This window comes from Centruroides vittatus, unplaced genomic scaffold, assembly GCF_030686945.1.
Source record: "Centruroides vittatus isolate TY-2023 unplaced genomic scaffold, ASM3068694v2 scaffold_861, whole genome shotgun sequence".
Classification (NCBI taxonomy): Eukaryota; Metazoa; Arthropoda; class Arachnida; order Scorpiones; family Buthidae; genus Centruroides; species Centruroides vittatus.
Genome location: NW_027122718.1, coordinates 9185796 through 9212525, shown reverse-complemented (window position 1 = coordinate 9212525; position 26730 = coordinate 9185796). Strand labels below are relative to the sequence as shown.

At 27.8% G+C, this 26730-nt stretch overlaps 1 protein-coding gene across 1 annotated transcript in view; it reads left to right on the top strand.

The window, feature by feature from the left end:
* The window catches only part of Naa35 (N-alpha-acetyltransferase 35), a 44426-nt gene that overhangs the window by 3417 nt on the left and 14279 nt on the right, over window positions 1-26730 (top strand). Inside the window, exons 2-12 of the mRNA XM_067288265.1 lie at window positions 6282-6379; window positions 9760-9793; window positions 13182-13296; window positions 15701-15775; window positions 15848-16015; window positions 16656-16766; window positions 16855-16905; window positions 18494-18577; window positions 18954-19074; window positions 22668-22849; window positions 26177-26236. Coding sequence (XP_067144366.1) covers window positions 6282-6379; window positions 9760-9793; window positions 13182-13296; window positions 15701-15775; window positions 15848-16015; window positions 16656-16766; window positions 16855-16905; window positions 18494-18577; window positions 18954-19074; window positions 22668-22849; window positions 26177-26236 — 1099 coding nt within the window. The remainder of the gene's footprint in view (window positions 1-6281; window positions 6380-9759; window positions 9794-13181; window positions 13297-15700; window positions 15776-15847; window positions 16016-16655; window positions 16767-16854; window positions 16906-18493; window positions 18578-18953; window positions 19075-22667; window positions 22850-26176; window positions 26237-26730) is intronic.

The following is a 26730-nucleotide window of genomic DNA, read 5'->3' as shown; positions in this document are numbered from 1 at the left end:
TTTTACAAGATTTTTCCTTAAAGTTTAAAATGCCCGTAATTTTTGCAGGACAATGTGTGCATTTATGTGCATTTGATATAAAATTAAAATTGTATTAATAAATCTAATTTTCTTCATTTTGATCTTTAAAGTCACACCTCATCCTATATGCGAGTAAATACAGTAATTAATTTTATCAAACATAACCAAGATGTTTTAATAAATATATACTACATAAAACTGGATTAATTAAATCCAATGCACATAAATATACCAAAAATATCCTGCACAAATTATACTTACTAAAACGATTGAAAAAAAACAAATGTTTTTGATAATTTTTAAATAACTGGTTATCTTCAGGTTAAAGAGAATTGAACATCAATGTGAAAATTCAAATGTCAATTTGGACCAAGATGTTTTTAGATGTATTATCATTGATACAAATAAAATTAGTAGTTTATCAATTTGATTATCTTTTATCACACAAATTTTTCCTTCTTCCATAAAAATCTAAGTTTGAATTTATTCCAAGCTTATAATTTCTCATTTCTTTGCAATTCAATTATTTATTATCAATGTTACAATAGTTGTGATTATAATTATAAAATATAATTATTAAAGTAAATAATAAGTGATTTTAAATATTCTTACATATAAATTAACATTTTTCTTTGGTCAAACAGTATGCTGGGATTTCAAATATTTTATAATATAAACTTGTATGAATAATAAAATTAAAATATATACTTCATAAAAAAATAAGAACAACATATAGTTTCTAATGTGATTTTTGTTGCTGAATTTCTCAAGAAAGTTTGTCAAAATTCTGTAAATATGACATTACTTTCATTTTCAAACAAGACGGCAAACTCACACTGTTCAGCTGATTTCTTAGTTTATTTTTAATAAAATTCTTATTTGAAAATGTCTGTTTGCAGAAATATGTCGATCCGAAAATCGACAGAAGACCAAGTGCATAAGTATTTAATTGAATATAAGTATCAGGCAAACTGTTCCGAGTATCAAAAACAACCTGATCTTGCCTTTTAAAATTTTCTATCTCAGACCATTTATATTGTGCAGAAAAGGTAGATTTCTGTCTCTCTAAATTTTCTAATTTACTTTTAAGATTTACAAATTTTAAACTCCACATTTTCTTGATTTTTAAATCTGCTAGTTCTAGTTGAAAAACTGCTTGATCAATATCATTAAAAGGTGAAAAATTCAAATCAGTAGAATTAATTTTGAGTGGTCTCAATAAAAACAATAAGGTTGCCTTTTCGTTTCTAAACTCTTTAAATCTCTCACCTAATTTTGATTTCATATTTACCACTATTTGCATGAAATATGATCCTGTTGACGTTTCGTTTCTTCAACATAGGAAAATGTAGCAATGTGCCTTTCTCTAAGTCTGCGGTAAGCAAATAAAATTTTTGTTCAAAAGCAAGTATACTACTTCTAAAAGCAAAATAGCTGTATTTCCCTTCCTTTACAGTTTCTTGTTTAGTGTGTTTAAATGTGAGTGAGGTCATGTCCACCATAAATTAAAATTTTTGTAACCAATTGTGATTATTGAGCTCAACATATTCAAGATCTTTTTGGTTTAAAAATAATTTTATTTCTTCAATGCAAACAGCAAATTGCATTAACACTGCTCCTCTGGAAAGCCACCTTACTTTATTATGTAAAAGAAGAATGGTCTTGCCAATATTTTGTTCACAGTTTGTACTACCAGGTCCATAACAACTAATGTTATTTTTTTTGGAAAGGTTTGTGAATAAAGTACCTCTTGATGGATTATACAGTGAAAAGAAAAAATGTCATGCAAAATTTGTTTTTTAAACATAAAAACAAAACCTTTCTTTTCACCTTTCAAACTTGGTGCTCCATCAGTTGCAATTGATACTATTTTATTAATATCAATATTTTTACTTTTTAAACAACTGGTAACAGCAGATTCTATATCCTCACTTTGAGTTTGTCCTGTAAGTGGTAGTATATCAAGTAACTCTGAGGTCCATCAGAGTTAATATATCTACAAATAAGTACAACCTGTGCAATATCATTTACATTGTAAGATTCATCACAGGCAGTAGAAAATCCTGGTGTTGAATTTAAATCCATAACCTGCTGACTAGTTAAATCTTCTTCCATATGAGCAGTTCTGTCTCTTATAGTCTTAGCAGACAAGGCATGTCTTTTATTTTAGCAATTATTTCTGTTCTATTTTTAAAATCACAAAAAAGATATTCAGACATTTTAATAAAACAATCTTTTACAAAATCATCATCACCATTTCATTATTTCTAGAGTGGCAACAAAACTAGCAGTAGTTGTATTATTACTTGATTTTTCCAATTTGAAAATGTACTTTTACTTAAGTTCATTTTACATTGAAGTTGTTCTACTGTCTTTCTTCTTTTTTCTCCCTCTCAATAAGTGTTTGCAAATGCTTCATGTTTATTTAAAAAATGCCTTTGTACATTTGATTTTTTGTTTTTTGAAAACTTTTCTTGACATATTAAGCATATTGGGAATCCTGTTAAATTTGCAACAACTGCATAGGATTCAGTCCATTCACTTCTAAATTCACAATTTTCTTCTTCTACTTTTCTCTTTTTTCCAGCCATATTATATATTACCCTCAATACTAGAAGAAGCTTTTATTCAATATTTTTGTTTTGCACACTATAATATTTAATGAACTAAACACAACTAAATAAGAACAATATAAAACTATCATACGCCAAGACAACATGATTGTTCATATCACCATTTTTAACTTAAATCGGGCAGAAGTATTGGTTAAACTGCATTGGAGTATTCGTGATGGTTCTTGTCTCCTATTTTAAATTTGCCTTACAGTCGCAAGATGTCTCCACAGGTTATATTTTTAGACAAAATTATGAGGGCCATGGACAAAACTGTCCAAAAATGCTCACGAAATATTACAACAATACTAGAAATTCCCCATCAAGCATGATGGAATACTTTTTATGAGAAAGTAGAGATTTCAAGAAATTAAATTCCAGAGTTGTTAATTAATATTTCTACAAATTAAGTAGTTTATACTATGTTATAATATAAAGAGCAACAAAACAAAATTTCATCTGGAATGGACAAAAAAATAGAAGTTATAGAGAATTCACAAGCACACGCGCACATACAGATTTAAGCCTTTTATATTAAAATAATAATAAAATCTTTCTGTATAAAATTACTTTATACATTACATTTTGAGTAAACATTCTATTGTCTTTTAAAAGATTTCCTTACTGTCTTCCTTTAGTAATAGACACCTTAATATTGATGTTGTGATTGATGATGTGATCATGTTTCTGCAGTCCTTAATAAAGCCATTTCTTAATTCCACATTGATAAAACAAAGATAAATTGTATGTATGGTAGTTAGATGAGTGATAAAACCTTCTAAATAATGGGTTGTTACTTTTGACTGGATAATAGAACGTTACATGGTCACTATGGAAAGATTTTTAAAAATTTGTTATAGAAGTGACACAATGAGGCTATCTTTTTAAAGTTTAAATTTTAAATTTAATGAAGTATGTTTAAAATAATGCCATTTGCCAAAATATTTAAAAATGCAATTTAAGGGAAATTCCTTCATCAAGCATGAATGTCATGTGGTTACTGACGTCACTGCAATTTAAGTGCAGTCACTGATCCAAAATCAATAAATCATTTATTCTATAGCTAATATTTTTGCAAAATAAGTAGCCTATACTTTCCATCAGAATAAAAAACGAATATAACCAAAATTTCATCAGCATAGGAGAGAAATTGCAAGCGTTATAAGGAATTTACATACACACACAGATGAAGGCTTTTATATTAATAATGACACCACCCCTTAAGTGCCATCTGCTAAAGCACTAAATTCTACCTTTGCTAGAATTAGTTTGGCATGTTTTTCTCAAGCAATATTCAATTATTATTATTATTATTAAGTTTTGTTCTTACTCTGATAGTGAAATGATAAGTGTTAATGAAATTAAAAAGTCTTTAAAAAAATATTAGGGAAGTTTACGAGTTATCTCTTTCTTTTACTTAAATTTAAAATTTTATTTTGTTATATGTATATTATTTACTAACTTAAAAAGAGTCGCAATTACACATTAAAAGAGCTGCATGTGGCTCTGGAGCCACAGGTTGCCGACCCCTGCCCTAAGCTATCTATATCTGATCTTGATATCCATCTATCTAATGCTGTTCTCAAGATTAATGAAGGACAGAGGGACAGACAACAGTGAGAATGTATAGGTCTGCAATTTGAAAGTTGCAGTCAAAAACAAGCAATGCAAGCAAGCAACAAGGAAAAAATGGTAATGATAGGAAAAAGTTTTATTACTACTGGTTTTTTACATAATTAGTACAAGAGCAGTTATTTTTCTATGTAGTCATCATTATGATTTAAGCACTTGTCAATGCAACACTAGTTTTTGAATTCCTTCATCATAAACTTTCACTGCTGCTACTTTCAGCCAGTTAGGGACAACTTCTTTTATCTCATCATTCATTCCAAAATATTTACTATCCAAAAACTTTCAGTTTTGAGAAAGAGGTGACAGTCACTGGGGACTAGGTTGGGATATTATGGTGGATGGTTAAAAATGTCTCAGACAAATTTCTGAAGCACAGCTTGAGTGGCCACAGCAGAGTGTGATCATGCATTATCTTCCTTAATTAAACATTAAACATTATTTTCTCACTCTTTGTTCATAATATGATTAGATCATGGACTTCCATGATTTGCTTATGAATTTCTATAGGATAAACACTTTTAATTTTGTAGGGTCTTTAACTTTTATACACATTTTGTACACTCTTGACAAAACAGGAACAAGCCTGCCATTATCAAAACTATGCATGCTAAGCTAACACATCAGAGAACAAATTGACCTTGAATTGATGGCAGTCATTCACCTGCAGAGTGCTATGCATAAATAATTCTTTATATTCACGACTAACTTGGTTACAAAAGTTCCTTGTTCCTGTTTCCAGTCACAATAATTTCCAAATAATAACTTACAGTAGAGACTCGTTAATCGGAACCCCGGTAATCGGAATCGCCAGTAATCGGAACGATTTTCAGTCGGACTGTGTCGTGCTGAATCGAACATTTTTGATACTAGATTTACTTCTAAAGTATAATTTTTATGTTTTTATATTCTTCAATATATTTATTTTGTTTGTACAAAATGAAGAAATAATTTTTAACGATACGATAGCCTCGATTATTATTATAAAAATTTTCGTTTGGCTTAAAATTGACGAAAATTCAACACGAAGTGACACGCAACGGAGAAAAATTCAACACGAAGCGACACGCAAGGGAGAAAAATTTGAACATCGGACAGGTTTTTCGTACATAATCGGTAATCGGAACAAATCACTAATCTGAACAACCTTTACTTCTAAAGTATAATTTTTATGTTTTTATATTCTTCAATATATTTATTTTGTTTGTACAAAATGAAGAAATAATTTTTAACGATACGATAGCCTCGATTATTATTATAAAAATTTTCGTTTGGCTTAAAATTGACGAAAATTCAACACGAAGTGACACGCAACGGAGAAAAATTCAACACGAAGCGACACGCAACGGAGAAAAATTCAACACGAAGCGACACGCAAGGGAGAAAAATTTGAACATCGGACAGGTTTTTCGTACATAATCGGTAATCGGAACAAATCACTAATCTGAACAACCCCAGTCCCCAATTGATTCTGGTTTTTGGTTCTCTACTGTATTTCTTTGCATTCAATCTTTTGTTTAATATACATGCAAATGTGTATTTTTAAATCTTAATCCAGATGCCCACTATTCATGATTAATGCTTATTTTCTGAGTATGCTCATTATCAGACACTGTAGAGCAGCTCACATTTCATGAGATAACTCTTAAAAGAAACCATCACCTATGAATTAAATTGTAGTTGGCAGTTAACGTGTTTAATATTAATAATTGAAATTTAAAAATATAGATACAGGCAAAACTTTACTAGTCTAAATATTTATGTTTAAAGTTTTTCTAAGATTTGTGAATTAAAAGTTTCTATTTATTGATAAATGAAAGAAGTTATGAAAGAATCATTAACAAATTATTCTTACAAATAAGTGTTTGTGATAATTGAATTCTCAAATATAATTTATAAAATATATTTTTAAGTATTTTGGTTATATAGTTTTAATCATATCGAAAAACATTTTTAGTACAAAATTTTTAAATTAACATGATTTTACAATTAATATAATTATTTTTTTTGTGGAAACAGAAATTCAGAATGTGTTGATACACTTTCGTCAAATCTGCCTTCAAATGTGACATATGATTGGGTTGACATTACAGATGAATTTTTTAAAGCCACTGAAGGTCTGTTAAATCTTACATTATATGAATATTTTGAATAAATTAATATTTTAAAATCTATTATACAAAAGCTATTTAAAGAAATATGTACTAAAATTAAATATTTTTATAGTTTTCAGTTGTGTCCTCAGAAATAAGCAATATTTAGTATGAAGAAGACAACATATTAACAAATATGTTGTCTAATTTTACATTTTCAAAAATCCTATGCTTGACAAAAAGATGAAAAATGTTTTCTGTCAGACTCATTTTTTAAAAATAGAATATAATTTTAATGATATGTTGTTAATAATTTGTTCTGTTTACTCTGTTTTGTTGTTGTTGAACTTCTGAGGATCCATTCTGTAAAATTTTGAAATTAGTTGCATGTATTAAAAAATTTTTTGTAATTTAAATTACAAAAATTAACTACAAACATTTTTATTTATTAATAATTTAAATTACAAAAATTTTTCATGTACTTTATCTAATGCACAATTTATTTCAGAAATGTGCTTTGTACATAATTAATGATCTATAAACATTGTATTAATAATTACTTATTATGATTAAAAATTGCAGAACCGGCATTTTGATGATGTGTGACATCGTCAAAATGCCGGCTCTGCAATTTTTAATCATATTTTTAATTTATTTAATTTAAAATATATGCTCTCCATCTCAAATTAGTAGTGGCTTGCCCCTGTACATCATACTTTTCCTTTAACAATAGTCGTGCTGGTCATTTAACACCTTTTCGGGGAAAATTTTTGAATTGAAATAACGGGACTTTTGGTGCAAACTGGAAGTTTTTATATAGTTAATCGGGGTCTCCTGCCCCTAAGCTTTCCATATCTGGTATCAACTTTCATATATCCAACTCCATTTTCAAGATCAAGAAAGGCCAGATGGACAACAGTAGGAATTTGTAGGTTTACAGTTTTTTCAAAGTGCAACTCAATAATAATAAATGTTCTTAAAAAGAATAATATTAAATAATAATTATAATATTAGATTATAGATTAGTGATGTAACTGTAGAATGAGGGGAAAGTAGGTTAACTCAGTAATCCTCAAACATCTTGTAAAATATTGTGTATATAGAAATAAATTTAATAATGATTGATTAGATAACATAGAAAGTTATAAAATTGCACACTTCCTACATGAAACATTATTCTAACACATGTTTATCCCCTCCCAAATGAAAATTATGATGTAATAGAGGTTAATGAGAATTGCTTGCAAACAAAAATGTGTGCACATTTCAACCTACAATTTTAATGTGAATTGCTGGCACTTTTACCATGCATAATGCACTTTTCAGGCATTTTAATGTACTATTCATATAGCAGTGCATATATCATGCATACGTATGTGCATATATTGAGATTTTACATGCACATAAATCTGGCCCTTAATAAGTTTTGTTCAACAGTACAAATAATGGAATAGAATTTAAAATTTTTGATTGCATTATTTCTGAAATATATTGTTTATTATGTTAATGAAAAATTCTTTATTACAATTATTCAAAATTGTTAAATTTAATGTTTAAAGAAATCATATTTTATACTATATTTGTGGACTTATCTACCTTGACTACTATAATATCATTAGAGGATAACCATCTTTTGGATTTCTAGATTGACCTCCATCAGGTATCTGTAATTGCTGCTTGGTATTGCATACATGTAGGGTTGTTTTCCATCTGATGTAATGATGTTACGGTAGTAATTATTTCAGATAGAAAACAACCCTACCAAGCAGCGATTACAGAAACTTGATGGAGGTCAGTCCAGGAGTCCAAAAGATGGTTATCCTCTAATGATATAATGGAAATCATATTTTACAAAATACCACACAAAAAATATACAAGGAAGTGACAAAAGTGCTTTGCAGCCAATTATTTCAAAAGCAGAATGCAATCATGTATCTTTTGTTAATGCATAAGATATCAAGCATACACTAAATGCAGTCACTATTCATCTCCTGCCCATTAGGCTGCAGAGAATGGAAATAAGACACCTATGTCAATTACAAAGTTGTTGAGAATTGCAAAATTTGTAATTTCAGATTTTTTATTTTTATTCTGAAATATCAAATAGAACCTGGAACAGATGGTAAAAATGCCCATCTGTTCCCAAAAGTCCACCACTGTATAACAAGAATACAATGCAGGAGAAACTGAATATAGCATTTTCAGTACTGGTGAAAGGATCAAAGGATCTACATGAATGGAAAATATCAAAAACTACTGTATACATTTCATTGACTTTACTTACCTAAAACATCTGTAACTAGTTGCTTGTGCGTAATTATTGCATGTTAATTATACAGAGCTCTGTACTATACAGGTATGTAGAGTGAAAGGTTATAGATATGCATTGTTATAGATGGGATCATTTTGAGTGTATAAAATAAAAGATGGTAAATATTAGTGGTTTTTTAATTTAATTTTTTGGTATTTTCCATTCAGCTGGATTATTTGATCTTATTTATGGTTAATTAAATGTTGCATTCAGTTCCTTGTATATTGCGCTGTTGTTATGCAATGGTACACACAGGAGCAATTTTTTACCTCTTCTAGAATCTCATTGGTATTTAGAATAGAAGGAAGGCTGAAACTATATTTTATTTATATATTTTGTCATTTTCTACAACTTCTTAATTGACACTAGTATTCTATTTCCACTAGGTATGGAGATAGGCTGAAACTAAGTTAGGTAGCTAATTAATAATTAATATAAGTAAGTCCCATTCTTTATGACCTAAGGAGGAGAGCAATGTTAAAACTTATCATTTAGCACATACTTGACTTAGTGCTACCATTATGGACCTTTTGCCAATGTATACTATTTGTTTTTTAAATAATTGACAGGAAAAAGATTTTGTCACTATCCTGTATATAATAATTAAAATTTAAAGATAAGTTGTTTTAATTCTCTACTTAAGATTGATGCCATTAGACTGTGCTAACTCCCTAGTTTAATACTGATTGTCTTCTTACTGAACACTGAAAACACAGTGAAATAGTCTCTGCTTCCTTTTTTTAATTTTGAGAAAACAATTTTGTTTATAAATTCTGTTATGAAACATATTCAAGTTTAACAAGTTCAAGATATTAAAGTAAGATAATTGTTCCAACAAGTGAATATAGATCTTTAGAATGAATTATGTAATTTCACAAACAATTTTAACCTTATATATTGGTAGCATTTGCCAAAAAAATTGAAATAAAAAAAATTACAAATCAAAATGTAATAAATGATGTGGTGACTGTTATATTTTTATTACAGTCAAAGTTTATATATTTCCAAAATAATAAAACAGGTTTTAAAGTAAATGCAGACAAATACTTATGAAATTTTTATCTTTTGTTTATTATGATTTATTTTGTTACAGAATTAAAACTGGGTGAACTTTTACATGATGAAATGTAAGTTAATTTTTATTTTAATACTAAAAGAAAATAATTAATAATTTAATGTAACTGCAAATTAATTAATATAAATTTTGTAATAAAATACAGTCAAACCCCATTTGTGTGTTTCTCAGTTGGGGTGTACTATAGATTACTCCCTATGGAATTTCAGGACTTTGATTATATATTTGAACTCAGGGGACCGAAACGAGTTCAACGGTACCCTATTTTTGGACCGGAGACGAAAAATAAAAAAGTTATCATACTATTTCCCAGCGATCGTGCGATGATAGGGAGTCGCGTCGCTCTCTGCTAAGTGGCCTTGCTATCGCAATCGAGAGTCGCGTGCTTGCCGTTAAAATTGCCTTTAGTAGACGTTTTCCCCCTTTTTTTACTTTGTTCAAGAACTACCGTGAATCGATCACTAGTTTAGCACATGGCGGCGTGTGGTGGCTCCCATACGAGAGGTCAGTCGGGAGCACGAACAGTGGGAATGGCCACCATGTTTGCGATTGCGCGATGATCGGAAGTCGTGTCGCTCTCTCCGCTCTCATATCGCGTGTTTACCCTCCGGAAGATGAACGTACTCCGACGTAATGGTTTGCAGACTTTACCGCAAGATGGCAATACTAGCAACTACGGTGCCGTCTGCATGAGAGCATTAAAAAAGTATGGTAAGTGAAAAAGTATGATAACTGTTTTATTTTTCATCTCCAGTCCAAAAATAGGGTACCGTTGAACTCGTTTTGGTCCCCTGAGTTCAAATATATAATCAAAGTCCTGAAATTCCATAGGGAGTAATCTATAGTACACCCCTCAGTTGTATGTTTTTTGCAGTTATACATTAAATAAACTTTTTACAGTGACTGGTGAAAATTGTCCATTGATAAATTAAAAACAATTATTCAGAATTTATAAGGAAATTTTACATGCACAAATTTATTAAACATAAATGTTTTAAAATTTGGTTAAGATGTCTTTTACTATATTGAATGCTAATAGTATTGCTTAACAATTTCAGCTACTTTGTGTATATGAAATGACACTTTATTTTTCAAGACATTATATTATTTGTGTGCACATCTTTTTCTTTTCTCTTCATCTGTTATTAAATGTTTAACATATATTTTCTCTTGCCAACAATAGTGTCAAGTGTTTTGTTTTTTGATATACCGTGACATGTATTTGTGTCATGATACAAAACAAAAATATATACATAATACAAAACAAAATTTTCTGATTCACAGAGAAACTTTTTTTTCAATATTTTGGAACATTTTGACACAATCTTAGTTTTGTGTTTGAACTATCATATTTTTGCATATGGATTTCTCCTATAATTGTAACTTTTAGCATATAGGACTGAAGGACTATATGCTAAAAGTTAGAATTATAAGAGGTTATCATATAGCATATAGGATTGACAGTTATTTAGAATTATATCCTGGTTGATGCTTTCAATACATACAAAAATTGGGCTTATTTTTTAAATTTCAGACAAAACAATGGTATCAAAAGTGATTCATGTCACAGAGGGAAAAAAATGCAAAGAATATATAACTTAATTAATTAATATACTGGAACTGTTTACAATTGACACTGTCATGTACACAGAACACCTTCCTTACTTATTCCAGCTTTGAACATGTAACTATTCTTTTGGAAACAAACATGACAGGTAGTGAAAACTGCCCTTGTTATTGGTTGGAAAATCTTTAAAGATTTGATATTTCTGCAATGTCAAGATGTTAACTATGCAATATGCAGCAAATAAGAAATAATGGATGACTTCAGAGCTTTCCCTAACAGACTGAAAAAGTTAGACATTTGCATGAGTGTCAAAAACAAAATTATTCTTTTTATTGACAATTGCAGTGTAGAGTTGATGATTTCCACTCTGAATTCTATAACATTTCAACTTTTATCACTAAATACAGCTTTCAGATTTTAATGTTTAGATCGGGGAATCATTCATAATTTTTAATTACAATACAAAAAGCTTATTGCAAGAAAGATGCTGCATGCTTTAAAGGTGGATCATATGATTTTGGAAAGAACCTGCTAGATGTAATGGGAGTGATTAACAAAGCTTGGAATGAAGTTCCATGAAGCATCATTGCAAATAGCTTTGAATAAATCAGAATTTCTACCAAAATACGTAAACTATATTGAAAAATGGACCAATCTCATTGTGACAATGAATAATGAAAAAGTGTCATTTGGAGATTTTTGGCAATGTTTACAATGACTGCAACACTTATCTGAAGATAATGATATTGTGGATGTAAATTACAAACCAGGTACAAGAAATAAGCAGTGAAAAAGAGGGGGAAATAAATCCTGTCAAGGACAAATATCCTGCTTCCCCTACATTAAGGGAAGCCAGAAAAACCAAGCTTTTAAAGGGATTTCTAGAAACTATATCATTTATTAAATGAGACACTTTTGCAACTGTCAATTCTATCAAAAACACTGTCATCTAGAATTTATTGCTTCTTGCTAACAAACTTGTGTAACAGACTTTTTTACTAACCATATCAATTTTTTATTATTTTGTACATCTACATATATATATATATATGTGGTGTCCATGGATGGCTGGGCTGGGCATTAAGAGGCGTATGCAGAACTCAGTTTAAGAAAACACGAGGAACTTCTTATAACATATAATGACGTACACTTTAATATGACACAGAAGACATTACAAAACAAAGAACACTAAACAAATCGTCTTGTGGACACGTCGTAGCTTCTTCCTTTTCTACTCTTACCGTCATCTTTTCCCGCCTGGGTAGAATGGATGCACATAAGCTTCGGTCGTCTGTTTCCCGCGTGCGCCAGAATGGATGTGCACGACATTCGGCTTGATCATGTCACCAACGTGGGGGACGGGCACCACATATATATAAAAATCATGTATTTAAGTCTAACTACATATAGTATATTGTTTGTGACTATGATATTTACAATCTTATTAAACAATAGTAATTTTCATTACTCAAAATTTTGCTAATTGAAATATTTTCTTTGTTCCTTTCACTTTGAGTTATTGAAAATACTGTGTATGAATTTTAATTCATGTATTTAAATACTAATTATCAAGTTTCAGTTGAGTATTTAATTTGTTCACATTTATTTTTTAATTCCTTATAATTTTGCCAATAACAATCAATAATTTTATATTATCAGTTATTACTAATTACTGAAATTTGACAAAATTAGATGATACAATACTAATAGTTTCATTTTTATTCCTAACTTATGCATTTTGTTACTAACATTTTCACATTAGATGACATTTTAAAAATATAACATAATGAAATATGCTATTAAAAATCTATTTTATATACTAGAGATGGATGAATTTTCATAATTTTATTAATCTTCATTTATACATATTTAGGTTTGGATTGTTTGAAGCAATGTCAGCAATTGAAATGATGGATCCTAAAATGGATGCTGGAATGATGTGTAATCGTGGTAGCAAAAAAGTAATGAATTTTGATCAAGCAGTTAAGGTAAAGTTTTATAATACGGATATTTATTTGTTAAGAAATATACAAGATGTAAGAAAAGTTACTGTGCAGTGAGAAATTTGTAATGACATTAAAGTTATATGTAAGGCATTGCATATGAGACATGTAAATTATGTATCCTGCATTTCCACTTTGCAGTAGATGATGATACTGTTAATTCAGATGTTCTATCTTTTGAGAAATTTTTTTGCTGATTGCATTATCTCCCTTAGAATTTGGCTTGCTACTTATCCTGATCTCACTCCCCAGGTTTTCAGGCTTCTGGAAGACATTTCCAGCATTTGCTGTAGGAGAAACCAAAATATCATACATAAAATTGCACTTTTATTAAAACTTTACTTATACCTTTTTCACTACACAGTAACTTTTTGAACACCCTATACTAGCAAAATTTTTTATTATTAGTTTAACAGTAATTTTTTTTTTTTTATATAAAAATTTAAATCTTTATTTTAGTAGATTCTTAAAATGTTTAAAATAATTTTTATGTTGTAGTAATCATTTTACTGATATATATTTTTAGTGTCTTTTCATTGAATAATTTTTACAAACAGTTTAAAATGAAATATCATACGATACTCATTTAAATTAAAACAGTGAAGAATTGTTTGAAATGGAATAAAGATGGTTATTTTTAGTTGCATCACATTTGCTTTAATTACATTGGAAACCATCTGCAATAAAAGATCAGAAGCACAGCATTAAAAGATTTATGATTATGGAATAAAAGGATTTTAGAAGTACTTATACATAAAATTTAATAGACAGAAAAAATAAGAGTTAGATTCATAGATAACATTCTATAAACACAACCTTGTAACATAAATATAAACAAATATTAATAGCTTTTGAATGTTCTTAACTTTTGTTTAGAATTGTTTTAAGTTTCCACTGTCATCCATCTGTATTTCTGTCTTTCATTAATCTTGAGAATGAAGTTAGTTAGATGAAAATCAAGAGCATAATTATATGGAAAGTTTAAGGGCCAGAGGTGCTGATTAACTATAAACAAACTTTGATTTGGACTAGAAGTCACTTGATTTTTAATTATATTTTCAAAATAATCATAGAGCACATTGATTTTTTAAAATAATTTTTATTGACTTCTTAATAATTTATCAGTTCTTTGCTAGAATTTAAAATTATTTTTTTCATGAAAAACAGTTTCTAAAGATGAAGTAAAATCTCCTAAAACATTAAAATTTTAAATTTATAGTGTTTATTCATAGATAAACTTACTTTAATTTCTTTGCTAACAATTAATACAAAAAATGAAACATTTAATGTTACAGAAAGAATTTTCTTAGATCTTAATCTTATTAAGATTTCTTGTATTACAAATTTTTTTTCACTGAAAAGGATTTAATTTTAAATAGAATAAAAAATGCATATAGATATATTTTAATCAAGACGCTAGTCACTTTATATCATCAGATATAGAATATACCAGGGATGGGCAACCTGCGGCCCGCATTCATATATTTTGCGCCCCGCGACGCATAAAATGTGAATAAATATATCAATTTCCCAGCTTAAGGAAGTATGCAGCAAAAATTCAAACGTCATTTTCTACAACTTATGTATGTGAATAGTTTTTCCCGCAATGAATTTAGTAAAAATTAAAACAAGAAACCGGCTAACAGATACATCGAAACTAATTTAAAACTAGCAGTGACGAATATTTAACCAAATATTTCCAATATATTACGTTTACATCAGTTCCAGAAGCTAAATTAAGTATACCTATGCTAATTTATAATTATATATGAATAAATAATTCTGATTTACCAACATTTTTTTTTCTCTTTCTCTTGTATGCGGCTCGCATCAGTTCAAAAGTCTTAAAATGCGGCCCTTACATAGAAAAAGGTTGCCCATCCCCGGAATATACAATAGTTTTGAGTTATCATTTATTTATATTTAATATTTTAAAATTAATTAATTTTTTCATCTAAAACAGAATAAATCTCTCTGAAGAAATCTTTAAACTACTTAAAGTTATAATCAGTCATTTTTGTATCAATCCATACGGAATGGGCTTGATGTAAGGCCTGCAAATTTCCCAGTTTCATAAATAATTTATAATAAAATTTTTAAATTTTAACTATATTAAACACCATGTTATCAGTGATGACAATGAATTTCTACATTAATTTGATATCTATCTTAGTCAATAAGAATATTTTTTTCTGTTATCTCTAGTTTGTAAAAAAGTCTTTTATATTACTGACTACCTTCTGTTTAAATTTATAATTTTTAGTGTCAATCTATAAAATACATATTAGTTTATGATAGATATTTAGAAAGTAAAAAATTTAAAATTATTTTTTAAAATGAATTGTTGAAAAATAAAATATTAATCAAAATATTACTATTGTATCTTTAGAGTGGAAAATTAAGATTAAAAGATCTTGAAATGACAGAGCATATTGGAATTATAGATGCAACACTTTCTTGTTTGGTAAGAAATAGCTTTATTTTTAAGTTTGATTTTATTTTTTAAAGTTATTTATTAATACAAATTTAATTTAAGGTTACATGGTTAGAAGGACATTCTCTTGCTCAAACTGTATTTACAAATCTTTATCTTCATAAACCAAATTTAATAGAAGATAGAGTTATCAAAGCATTTAGTATATGTATTTTGAAATTAGTGGATATCATCAGAGAATTTATTAATAAAGCTGGTGTTTTTGAAGAGGTGATTATTTTCAATGCATTTATTTATTAATAAAATATTTTTCTACTATAATTTATTTTAATTCTCTCATCGTAAGTCTACAATGATTTAAATACTTTTGCACGTATATATTTTTTTTCTTTCTTTGAAAATTTTGTACATAAATAAATTATATTTTTAACATATTCAAAGTATACTTTTGAAAAAGTTAATAAATTATTTTGTAGGAATACTTTTAATTAGCTTCTAATTTATTAATTTATTTAAATTAAGAGCTTTCTGTTCAAAAATTTATTAGTATTGATTATTTGGTTTGTTTTCTGTTTAAATTATCTTGAAGATAGCTTAAGTCAGTTATGTTAATAGAATAATAAAGATCTCTATATTTAAAAATGAGATATATAAGTAATAATTCTAAAAATTAACTTTCTGAAACCTTACATAAATTTTTGGTTTTTATTTTAAATCATTTACAATTACTTTACTGCATACAACTATATATTAGATTTTATTTCACAGATTTTATTAAAAATCTGTGAAATAAAAAGTTGCGTTTATTTCACATTTTTTAAAAACCGATTCAAAATTATTGATCAACAAATTTTTAAAAATATTCTGACTAAGATATTTCATTTAAACGAATCATGTATTTTAAAATTAGGAAGATTTTCAACCTGTTATTTATGGATATAAATTAGCAAATGATATCACTGATATTCGAGCAGCTGGTATGATGAGAGAAGTTGAAGAAGAACTTCAGCGGAAAGTTAAAGTATTTTATGTTTTTAAAATATTTATAAATTAGATTACTTTTACTAGATTCATCGTCTAATAATAAAAAAATGTCTATTTTCAATCAGATGACTCGAAGTAAACCAGGAGAGCAACAGGATGTTACCACTCAAACTGAAGTGAGTAAATTTCAAGATTATTAAATAAGATACAATTTTTAAAATTTGAATTATGATTTATTTTGCTATAAACTAAAAAACTTAAAAAATTTTTGTATGTAAAGTTTTCAGTTTCAAATAGCTTTTATTTTATAATTTTTGAAAGTAAATCAAACAAGAAAAATGTTAAATTTTCTTCATATTTCTTGTAATTTATGGAATAACCTCAAAATATATGTAGAAATTATAGTACAGCTGACCCTTGATAATCCGACAGGTATGGGACCAAACGGGTGTCCGAATTACCAAAAGTGATTACATATTTGGCATTGTTTTGCTAGCAGTAGCCTACAATATTCCTACATTTTACGAGTAAAATGCTGCCTAGGTTAATATGGAAATGAAACACCCATTTCAGTTAACTAAAACATGTTTATTAAAAGAAATATGGAAGCCAATAAATGTACATACAGTATGTATAGGCATAAATAATACAGTACATACAGAACTGCTCACAGAAAACACAAGAAATGTGTGTCATCGTGTAAGAATTGGTGGAGAGATTCATGTCGCAACATCCTTCTGTGCAAGCAGACACATAACGGGACGGGGACTACGATGACCTTGACGGGAGGTGATCGGACTACTGAGCATGTCGAATTATCAAGGGTCAGCTGTATTTTTTTAATTACTTTGAGATGACTATTTCAAAAATATTTCAAAATGATCACAACAAATACAAACCATATTTATTATTGTGATATAGCAAATATCAATAAAAAAATATATTGTATTGGAAGACAATACATCAGTCTCAAAAATTCTAATGTAAATAAAATATTGCCCTTCTTTAAGCTTTTTTTTTTTTTAAATTTTAAAAGAAATGGGGAGAAAAGTCTGAATCTGTTGATGAGAACTGATGATGATCTGTTGATGAGAATCTGTTGTAAAAATGACCTGAACATTACTACGTACAGTACCTCAGCTTAGGTACTGCACTTTTAATCAGTACCTAGGTACAAAATATTTCCATTGATAAATATTGCCTTTAGTTTGTTTATAAATTAGCTAAGTATTGTTGACTGCAAGCTTTCACAGAAACAAACAATTATTAAGTCAATAAGTTCAGAACCATTTTCAAACAAAAATGAGTACTCATGTTCTAAATGTGCTTTCATATATGAGATTTGACAGATGAGTAGTAATGTGTTAAAATCTGTAAACTGGCTGGAGAATTCAAGATGTTTAGGTTTGAAATATTTTGTTAAAAAATTTATTGTTATTTTTTTTCCTGAAATAAATTTACATTTGATTCTTTAACACTCCCATTAATATTAAACATATTCATTTGTAATAGCTTATTTGTTTCTACTATTATAGTTTTTTCAGAGTAATTATAAGATAAAGAGTACTTCAGTCTAATTTATGTACATTTGCATTAGTGAAAAGAAGTTGATTTAAATAAATTAATGAGGCTAATTTTCTAAAAAAAATAAGCGATGTAAAAATCTCTAATATCAACTGTTCTTTTTGTAATCTTTCACAAGTTTTTACAAATCTTAATCTGATGCCTGATGAATAATTCATTTTATTTTGTATTTTGTTTTAGCATGAATCAGCATTAGCATTATTTTCTAGAATAAAGTTCTGTCGACTTTATTATCATGCTCTTCTACTGTTTAACAAGAAAAAGGTACAATTATTTTTAAATTTATCGAATTTCATAAATTTCAAAATTATATTATATATATAAAATATTTAAATTTTTTTGTAATACAATAATTGAATAATTAATAAAATTTTTAAATCTTTTAAATAAATTATAATGAAATATGTAAATTTTTTTCAGTTTCTTTACATACGTTGTATAATATTTTCAAATTTGTATTATTAGATGTAAATAAGGAAAGTTTATATTTTAAGAATGTTTTCTTTTCAGAGAATTTTTTTCATATATATATATATATATATATATATATATAATATATAAGAAAAAAAATTATATATATTTATAATTCATTTCATTATTTTAAAATTTGTAAATATCCTAATTAAAAATTAATTTTTAGTGTTCAGGAATCGAAGAAATAGATCGTCACTTACAACAGTGTGGTGAATTAATGCCAACTTTACAAAGGACAGTTGACTTAGGAATTCATCCTGATCCAAATGCTGAAAGTATTAATAGAGGTATTTAAGTTTTGTATTAATTTATGACAAAATATGGATAATTTAAATTATAATTAAAATCATTTCAATTTATTTTATATGTTTTTTTAATATTTATATTGGAATAATCTAGAGAACATCTGTGCAAATTAGTTTAATTCCCTACTTCCACTTTTATTAGTGAGATTTTTAATTTTTTATTAATGTGCTTTAAAAAGTTTACAATAATAAGATTATTTGATTATAGATTTTGCAATAGGTACTAAAGAATAGCATTTGTTGTAGCAGGAGTTTGGATGCTGAGGTGTAACTGTAATTCATCCATGTATTATTAAGAAATGATTTGAATTATCTGAAATAATATAACGCATCAGTAAAATGAAAATTACCTAAAGAAAAGGAAATATAATAAGTAACATTAAATGAAATCATTACATAATCATATCTGTCTTCAATTATACTTCATTAAAAGCAATAAGGAAAAGCTTTATAGTGTTTAGAAAGTAAATTATAGTGATACCTCAGTACTCAAAGTTAACTCATTCCAGAAGGTTGTTTGAGTACCAAATGAACTTTTCCCATAAGGAATAATGTAAATTAAAATAATCTGTTCTAGACCCCAAAAAATAAACTTATAAAAGCATTTTAACTAGAATTTAATACAAATTTAAAAGTTTATAAGCCTAATATGCATAAATCATTAAAAAAAAAATCCATATGCAATACAGAGTGGCAAAATATCCCTGTTAATTTTATTGGGTTGATTGGAAAGTTTTTGCGTACTTTTAACAGCTGTCATTACTTAACACAGATGTGTAATGTAATTATAACAATTGTGAAATTTAGCACATTATTGCTAATGTGAGATTGTATTCTTTGTTTAGAAGCTTATTTTAAACTTTTACCCCAGGTTTTGTTTAAGTAAAATCAAGTTGAAATGTCTGCAGATAAAATGCATATCCAGAATATTAAGCTTTTTGAATTTTCAAAATGATACAAAACAGTACAAACAGTAAAAAACATTTATAATGTATATGGGGAAGATGCATCTAAACTTCAAACATGTCAAATGTGGTTTAAATGTGGTTCTGTTTAGGAAATTTTGAACTAAAGGATACAAAACATATAGGGTGCCCAAAACCTGTTGAAAAATTGCAAGAAATTGTTTTAAAAAAATGTTAATTTGTTGGATTATAACTCAATAATATGTAAAATATAATCAGTGGAAGAGCAATTATCATTAGAATCAGTGCCTGCTATTATTACTTTTAAAATGAAATTAACCTCATTTGCTTATTTTACTTTATAATATACAATGAAATTTTCAGTTTTTAGCAAATTTGTCATTTAATAAATTATTAGTAAAACACTAAATTGGTTTTTTTTAATCTCTATACTTGAACAACATTTAAAGAAAAAAAATACATATTTTTTAGTTGCTATTCTATTAACTCTTTTATTTTAAAAAAGATCTTACTTCATTAAAGGTTAACTGAATGAAACATACTTATTTTTTTTTCTTTCCAAACCCACTCAGAGATGGAGAAATACCTACACTATATTACCAAATGTTAAAAAGGGAAAAAAAGGCAAGTGTTTGATGAATCAATATATACTGTTATATTCCTGAGGTGTAAAAAAGGAACAGAATGTGAAGACATTTTTAATATATTGGCTTTTCAAGAAAAAAGATTTTTTTTTTGTGAATTTTTAAGTACAGTTGAACACAGATATAACAAATTCATGGTTATAACAAGCAAAATACCATAACAATTTTAATTTATGTGTATTTCCATACATTTTCTCAGTTATAACCAGTGTACTCCACAGATATACCAAGCAACTTTTTTCAGTAGCTATGCAAAAACATGAACATTCTTTAATTGTTCAAGTAGTAAGAAATGCAATACTGAATTCTTGGACAAGATAAAACTGAAAGGGTTACTTAGTTTTATGACCACTGGATAATTAGTTTTGCAAACTACATCAATTACAGACCTATTTATCACTGAACTTTCTTTTTAAGAACATCCCCCTCTTTCTTGACTAGCTTCTAGCTCTTCTCTGGCACTTTACCTAATTGTCACTATGATTGTAAAATTACTGTATACTCTAGTTAGAAACAAACCCTTTTATGAGAAACATGTCTACAAAGAAAAGAAAATTTCTCTTCATTTACAAAAAGTAGAAATTATTTGCTAGTTAGAATGTGGTGCTAAAAACATCAAAGTGTGTAGAAAGTTTTCTTTGTCATCTTTAACAGTATCAACAATATTGAAAAATAAAGCAATCATTAATTTTAAGATTTGTAGATAAAAAGACTAACTGAAATTGGGCATATTATTAATTAGTATTATCTTTAATTACAAAAAGTAAATTGTTTAATATTCATTATATCGTATTTAAAATTTTTAATCAACTTATTTAGAATAAAAAAGTAAAAATTAATTTTACTAATCATAAGTGGCATAACTACAGATTTTACCACCTGCAGGGCACCACTACATGTTTGTGCCCAAAGCAGCCACCCATTCTCTCCCTAATTAAGTCACTGCTTTTCACAGATATAACAAGTAATTGTTATAACAAGGAAATCTTGCCGGCCTCCATAATGCTCATTATAACAGAGTTCAACTGTATTTACTTATCATCCTGGCAATAATAACAACAAATTTTTCAATTTATCTAATATATCGGATGTCCGTGATTTTAGCGATTTTAAACAAAGGCAACGTTGAAAGTATGTAACTCATACACCATCTCTAGGATTATCACATCAAATATTATGATCTATATAAGAAAGTGCGCAAAGTACTATCCAGAATTGGAAATTGTTACCTATTTTTTATATACATTTATCAGGCATAGATTATTTATTCTGAAATAAATGACAAAGTAAACAGCAACTTAATTTGGTCACATTTTATCTCTGTTGTAAATATAATAAAGTATCAAACAGATTTATAGATTTTCATCATTGTGATTCAATTTGAAAATACCTTTATTTCAGTCAGCTGTGTTTTGTTTACTTTATTGAATATTCCCAAAAATCTGAATTTTTTGTTCGTATGAGAATTCTAAAAATAATGAATTAGAAATATTCTTTAATTAATGAACAGTTTTTCTGATTTATTATTGAAATTCAGTAATAGTATTTCTCATCTATTGAAAAAATTGGAAGATATTACAAAAAGTAAAAAGTTTCTCTTGTGTTCTTATTTTTCCTTTTGTTGAATGTTACAAAAAAGAAGGCTAGTAATACTGGAAAGACATTTTTCAATCTATTTTTTGTTTTCTGTTGTCAAATTTATTTTATAAGAATCATTTTTGCAGTTTTTCAGTTCCTATTTTAATTCCACTTTATTATCAAACCTTTCATCAGAATTTATACCTTAGATTCCTGAAAATAAAGTAGCACTAGCCTGAATTATCTCCTGTTAATGTCAATTAAACTAGCTATAAATGATGGATTTGTTTACTCATTATTTGTGTGCAATATGAATAAACAAAATTATTTTTTCTTATAAGATAAAATTTTTATGTAATTAAAAATTCAGATAAATTTTTGTGTGTATACAGTATAATAATATATACATAAAATGTACTTTTTATAGCTGATTATCCAACGATAATGGGATTTGAGCCATTAACTAATCAACGGCTTCTTCCTCCTACATTTCCTCGTTATACAAAAATTAAAGGCAGACACGAAGCTATGGAATATTTAGACATGCTAGTAACAAGATTAAGAACAGTTTGTCGAATAGTAGAATGTACTTCATTTCATTCTGCTGTTGTAAGTACACAGATTTTTTAAAAAACAATTCTTTGGTTAATTTTTAAATTTGACTATAGTAAGGCAAATTATATATAAAGAATGACGATAAAATAAGTTTTAAGTCTTTATTTTCAAGTTTAAACTAACATTAAAATTAAATGTAACTGGATTTATAACACATTGAAATGAAAATATATGAGATTAATAGATTTTTAATTTAGTTATTTGCCTTGTTTATAATCTTATTTAATTCTGATTAAAATTATTAAAATAAAATAAAATGATGGAAATGTTGCTATATTCTTAGTCTCTTTTCAGATATAAACAATTTATTATTATTATTATTATTATTATTAAACAATTACATTATACAATAAAAAATAATTAAAAGAATATTTATCTAAAACCATAATGTTTTATTATCCTACATAGAATTGTTATAGAAAACATAAAAATTGGTTTTTTGAAAATATTTCTTACATATTATATTTAAATTTCTGAAAACTTATTTTATAATTTAAGAATTCATCGTAGACTGCATAACTTATCAAAACAATATACTCAGAACACCTTATAGATTTGCAGCCGTGTTTATTAGGTACTAACGAACGTTTTCGGTCGTATTTAACAACCTTCTTCAGGAAATATCAAAAAATCGAACACAAAGACAATTTGCAGTAACGAACAAGCGTTTGGAACGTTTTTAAAAATATTTTAAAGAGAATTGCGTGTGCCATCTCTACATCGATGCGTATTAAATAACACAATACATGAGAATAAAATAAGAATAAATAACTGACAATGAAAAATAATATGCTCCATGGAGACATTAAAAATAAAATACAGACATAAAAATACGGTGCAAACCGAACGGCGCAAAGAACATAGGGAAGGAGAGGAGCTGTGCGGAGACAATAACTAACGGGTTCTGTCCTTGAGTAAGCTTCCGCTTATCCGCTTTTCTGACGTTTACATACCGCCTGAGCGCCAGGCTGCAGATACTTTACTAGCCTCTCTGAAGTTGATAGATTGTCCTTTCTGGCTTGCTTTGCAGATATGCCAAGCTTCTGTATAACGGAGATGCTTTATGTTGCAAACTGTTTGTATTAATCTTGCTTGGGTCCATTCAGCTTGGACTTCTTGGGGATCTGCCAGGACGTAAGTCGCCAATGCTGTGCATGGCTGTTCTGCCAGCCTTTCCTTGAGTGATCTTCTGGTGACTCTGATGTAAAACAGTTTATTCTGCCTCCGTGTGTCCGTAATAGGGATTCTGTAAACCCCTGGAAGAGAGTTAGTGTCCATGGCGTCTTTATCCGCTCTTAACAGCTGGTATATAGTGGGATTCCGTTTATATATTATTCTTTTGTTTGTAGCGATTCCTATACGTCTATAGATGCTGCCCAGTTCCGCCCTGTAGTCCATCAACGTAAACTCCTCTGTATTTAGGACGTTTCGCCCCTTATTGCGTGTGTTTTACATCGGAGCCACCAGAAGATCACTCAAGGAAAGGCTGGCGGAACATCAGAGAAATATAAGAAGCGAACAGCCATTCACAGCGTTGGCGACTTACATCCTGGCAGATCCCCAAGAAGTCTAAGCTGAATGGGCCCAAGCAAGATTAATACAAACAGTTTGCAACATAAAGCACCTCCGTTATACAGAAGCTTGGCATATCTGCAAAGCAAGCCAGAAAGGACAATCTATCAACTTCAGAGAGGCTAGTAAAGTATCTGCAGCCTGGCGCTCAGGCGGTATGTAAACGTCAGAAAAGCGGATAAGCGGAAGCTTACTCAAGGACAGAACCCGTTAGTTATTGTCTCCGCACAGCTCCTCTCCTTCCCTATGTTCTTTGCGCCGTTCGGTTTGCACCGTATTTTTATGTCTGTATTTTATTTTTAATGTCTCCATGGAGCATATTATTTTTCATTGTCAGTTATTTATTTTTATTTTATTCTCATGTATTGTGTTATTTAATACACATCGATGTAGAGATGGCGCACGCAATTCTCTTTAAAATATTTTTAAAAACGTTCCAAACGCTTGTTCGTTACTGCAAATTGTCTTTGTGTTCGATTTTTTGATATTTCCTGAAGAAGGTCGTTAAATACGACCGAAAACGTTCATTAGTACCTAATAAACACGGCTGCAAATCTATAAGGTGTTCTGAGTATATTGTTTTGATAATTTAAGAAGTAAATTTCAAAACTTCTAGATACAAGATACATTAATGCTGTTCAAAAGTAAAGTTGAACAATAATGAAAGAACCAAAAATTCATGTTTTTATTACGTGAGAAATTTTATCACATTAAAAATGAAAGCTATAAAATTATTGAATTATTTACTTTGAAAATCAGTTTATGTATTTTGAATAAAAAAATTATATATGTAGATAACATTATACTATTTAGTAAGTTGCTTTTTCACATTTTCTTAATAGTTTTATTTAAATTACTATGGTTTTATGTAGATAACTTGTATTGATAACCTGGACCAGTATTTACTCTGCAAAAATTGCTAGAACAAAAATGAAACATTCACATAACCAGCACCACTTCATGTCCTACATCTTTGAAGTGATCAATAAAATGTTAACTTAGAAGTTGTATATTTTTTAGAAAATTTCTTAGAAAGGCTTGAGACTTTCTAACAAATATTTCATTTTTCCTCTCATTTCTTTCATTTTATTTCTATTAGCAGTTTCTTATGGATATGATTATAAGTGAAACAAAACAAATAGAAAAAAAAATGAAATATTTGAGATGATATCTTCTATGTCAGAAATACAAATGGCTGCCGAGTGTTCGGTTTAGTATGATTTTGCTTTATTTCTGTTTTATTTATCAAACAAAATTAATAAAAATATACAATAATGATAATAGTAAATACTAAAATAATTTTGAAAATTTAAACTGAAAAAATTGTAATGTCAGTAAGATCCAAAGATGGGTTTCAGAGTTAATCATTCAGCTTTTATTCAATGTAGAGAATTATCATAAGATAAAAATTATTGGTTTCTAAGTGGTTCTCTGAGAATCATTTTATAGAAGCGGGGAATTACTAAAACCACTTTTAAACGCAAATAACAAGCAGATTCATCCAGACAATATTATTTTATCTTTTATAAAAAGTTTAATGCTATAGACATCTATTGGAGATATGCCCTCATAATATAAATTACAATATTTAATTTAAATTTAGAATATTTTAATTTATAGAAGTTAATAATATTGTTTAGCGATGAAATGAAAGAAATATTTATTGTAGTTTTTATAGATTATAGATAACTTTAGAATAGTTTATAGTTTGAAGATTATGAATTGAAATGCTTGTTTTTGTTTTTAAAGGATTTTTTGACTGAATTTAGCAAGTCATCTCCATGTGTATTATCTAGATCAATTGTACAGGTAAATAAAATGAAATTTTTTATTTCAATCAAATTCGAGAATGTTTCGTTTTTTATTTTTAAAATCAAAATATTTTTATAATAATTATTTAAACTATGAAAAGGTCTTGTCTTTTTCAACCTAATGAACACACACAAATCAAATATATTTAAATAGTAACTAATAATAAGAATAAGATATTTAGGAAAATATTATTTAAATCTCTTAATTCAATGTAGATTCATTACTTCTGTCTGTAGAAATTATAAACTTTATTAAGTTGAACATTTTAAAAACACTATTTTTCTACATCTTTCAATTGTGTTTAACTTAACAAAGTGTTTAATTTATGTAAAATGCTATGATTGGTTGAATTAGATAATAAATAAATTTATCAAAATATTTTGTTTTACTTTATTTTAATTATTCTTAACAGTCCTTTAGATATATTATTATTAAAATCTTTATTTTTCTTTTGAAAAGATTTTTAAAAATTTATTAGCAATTGAAGTTAC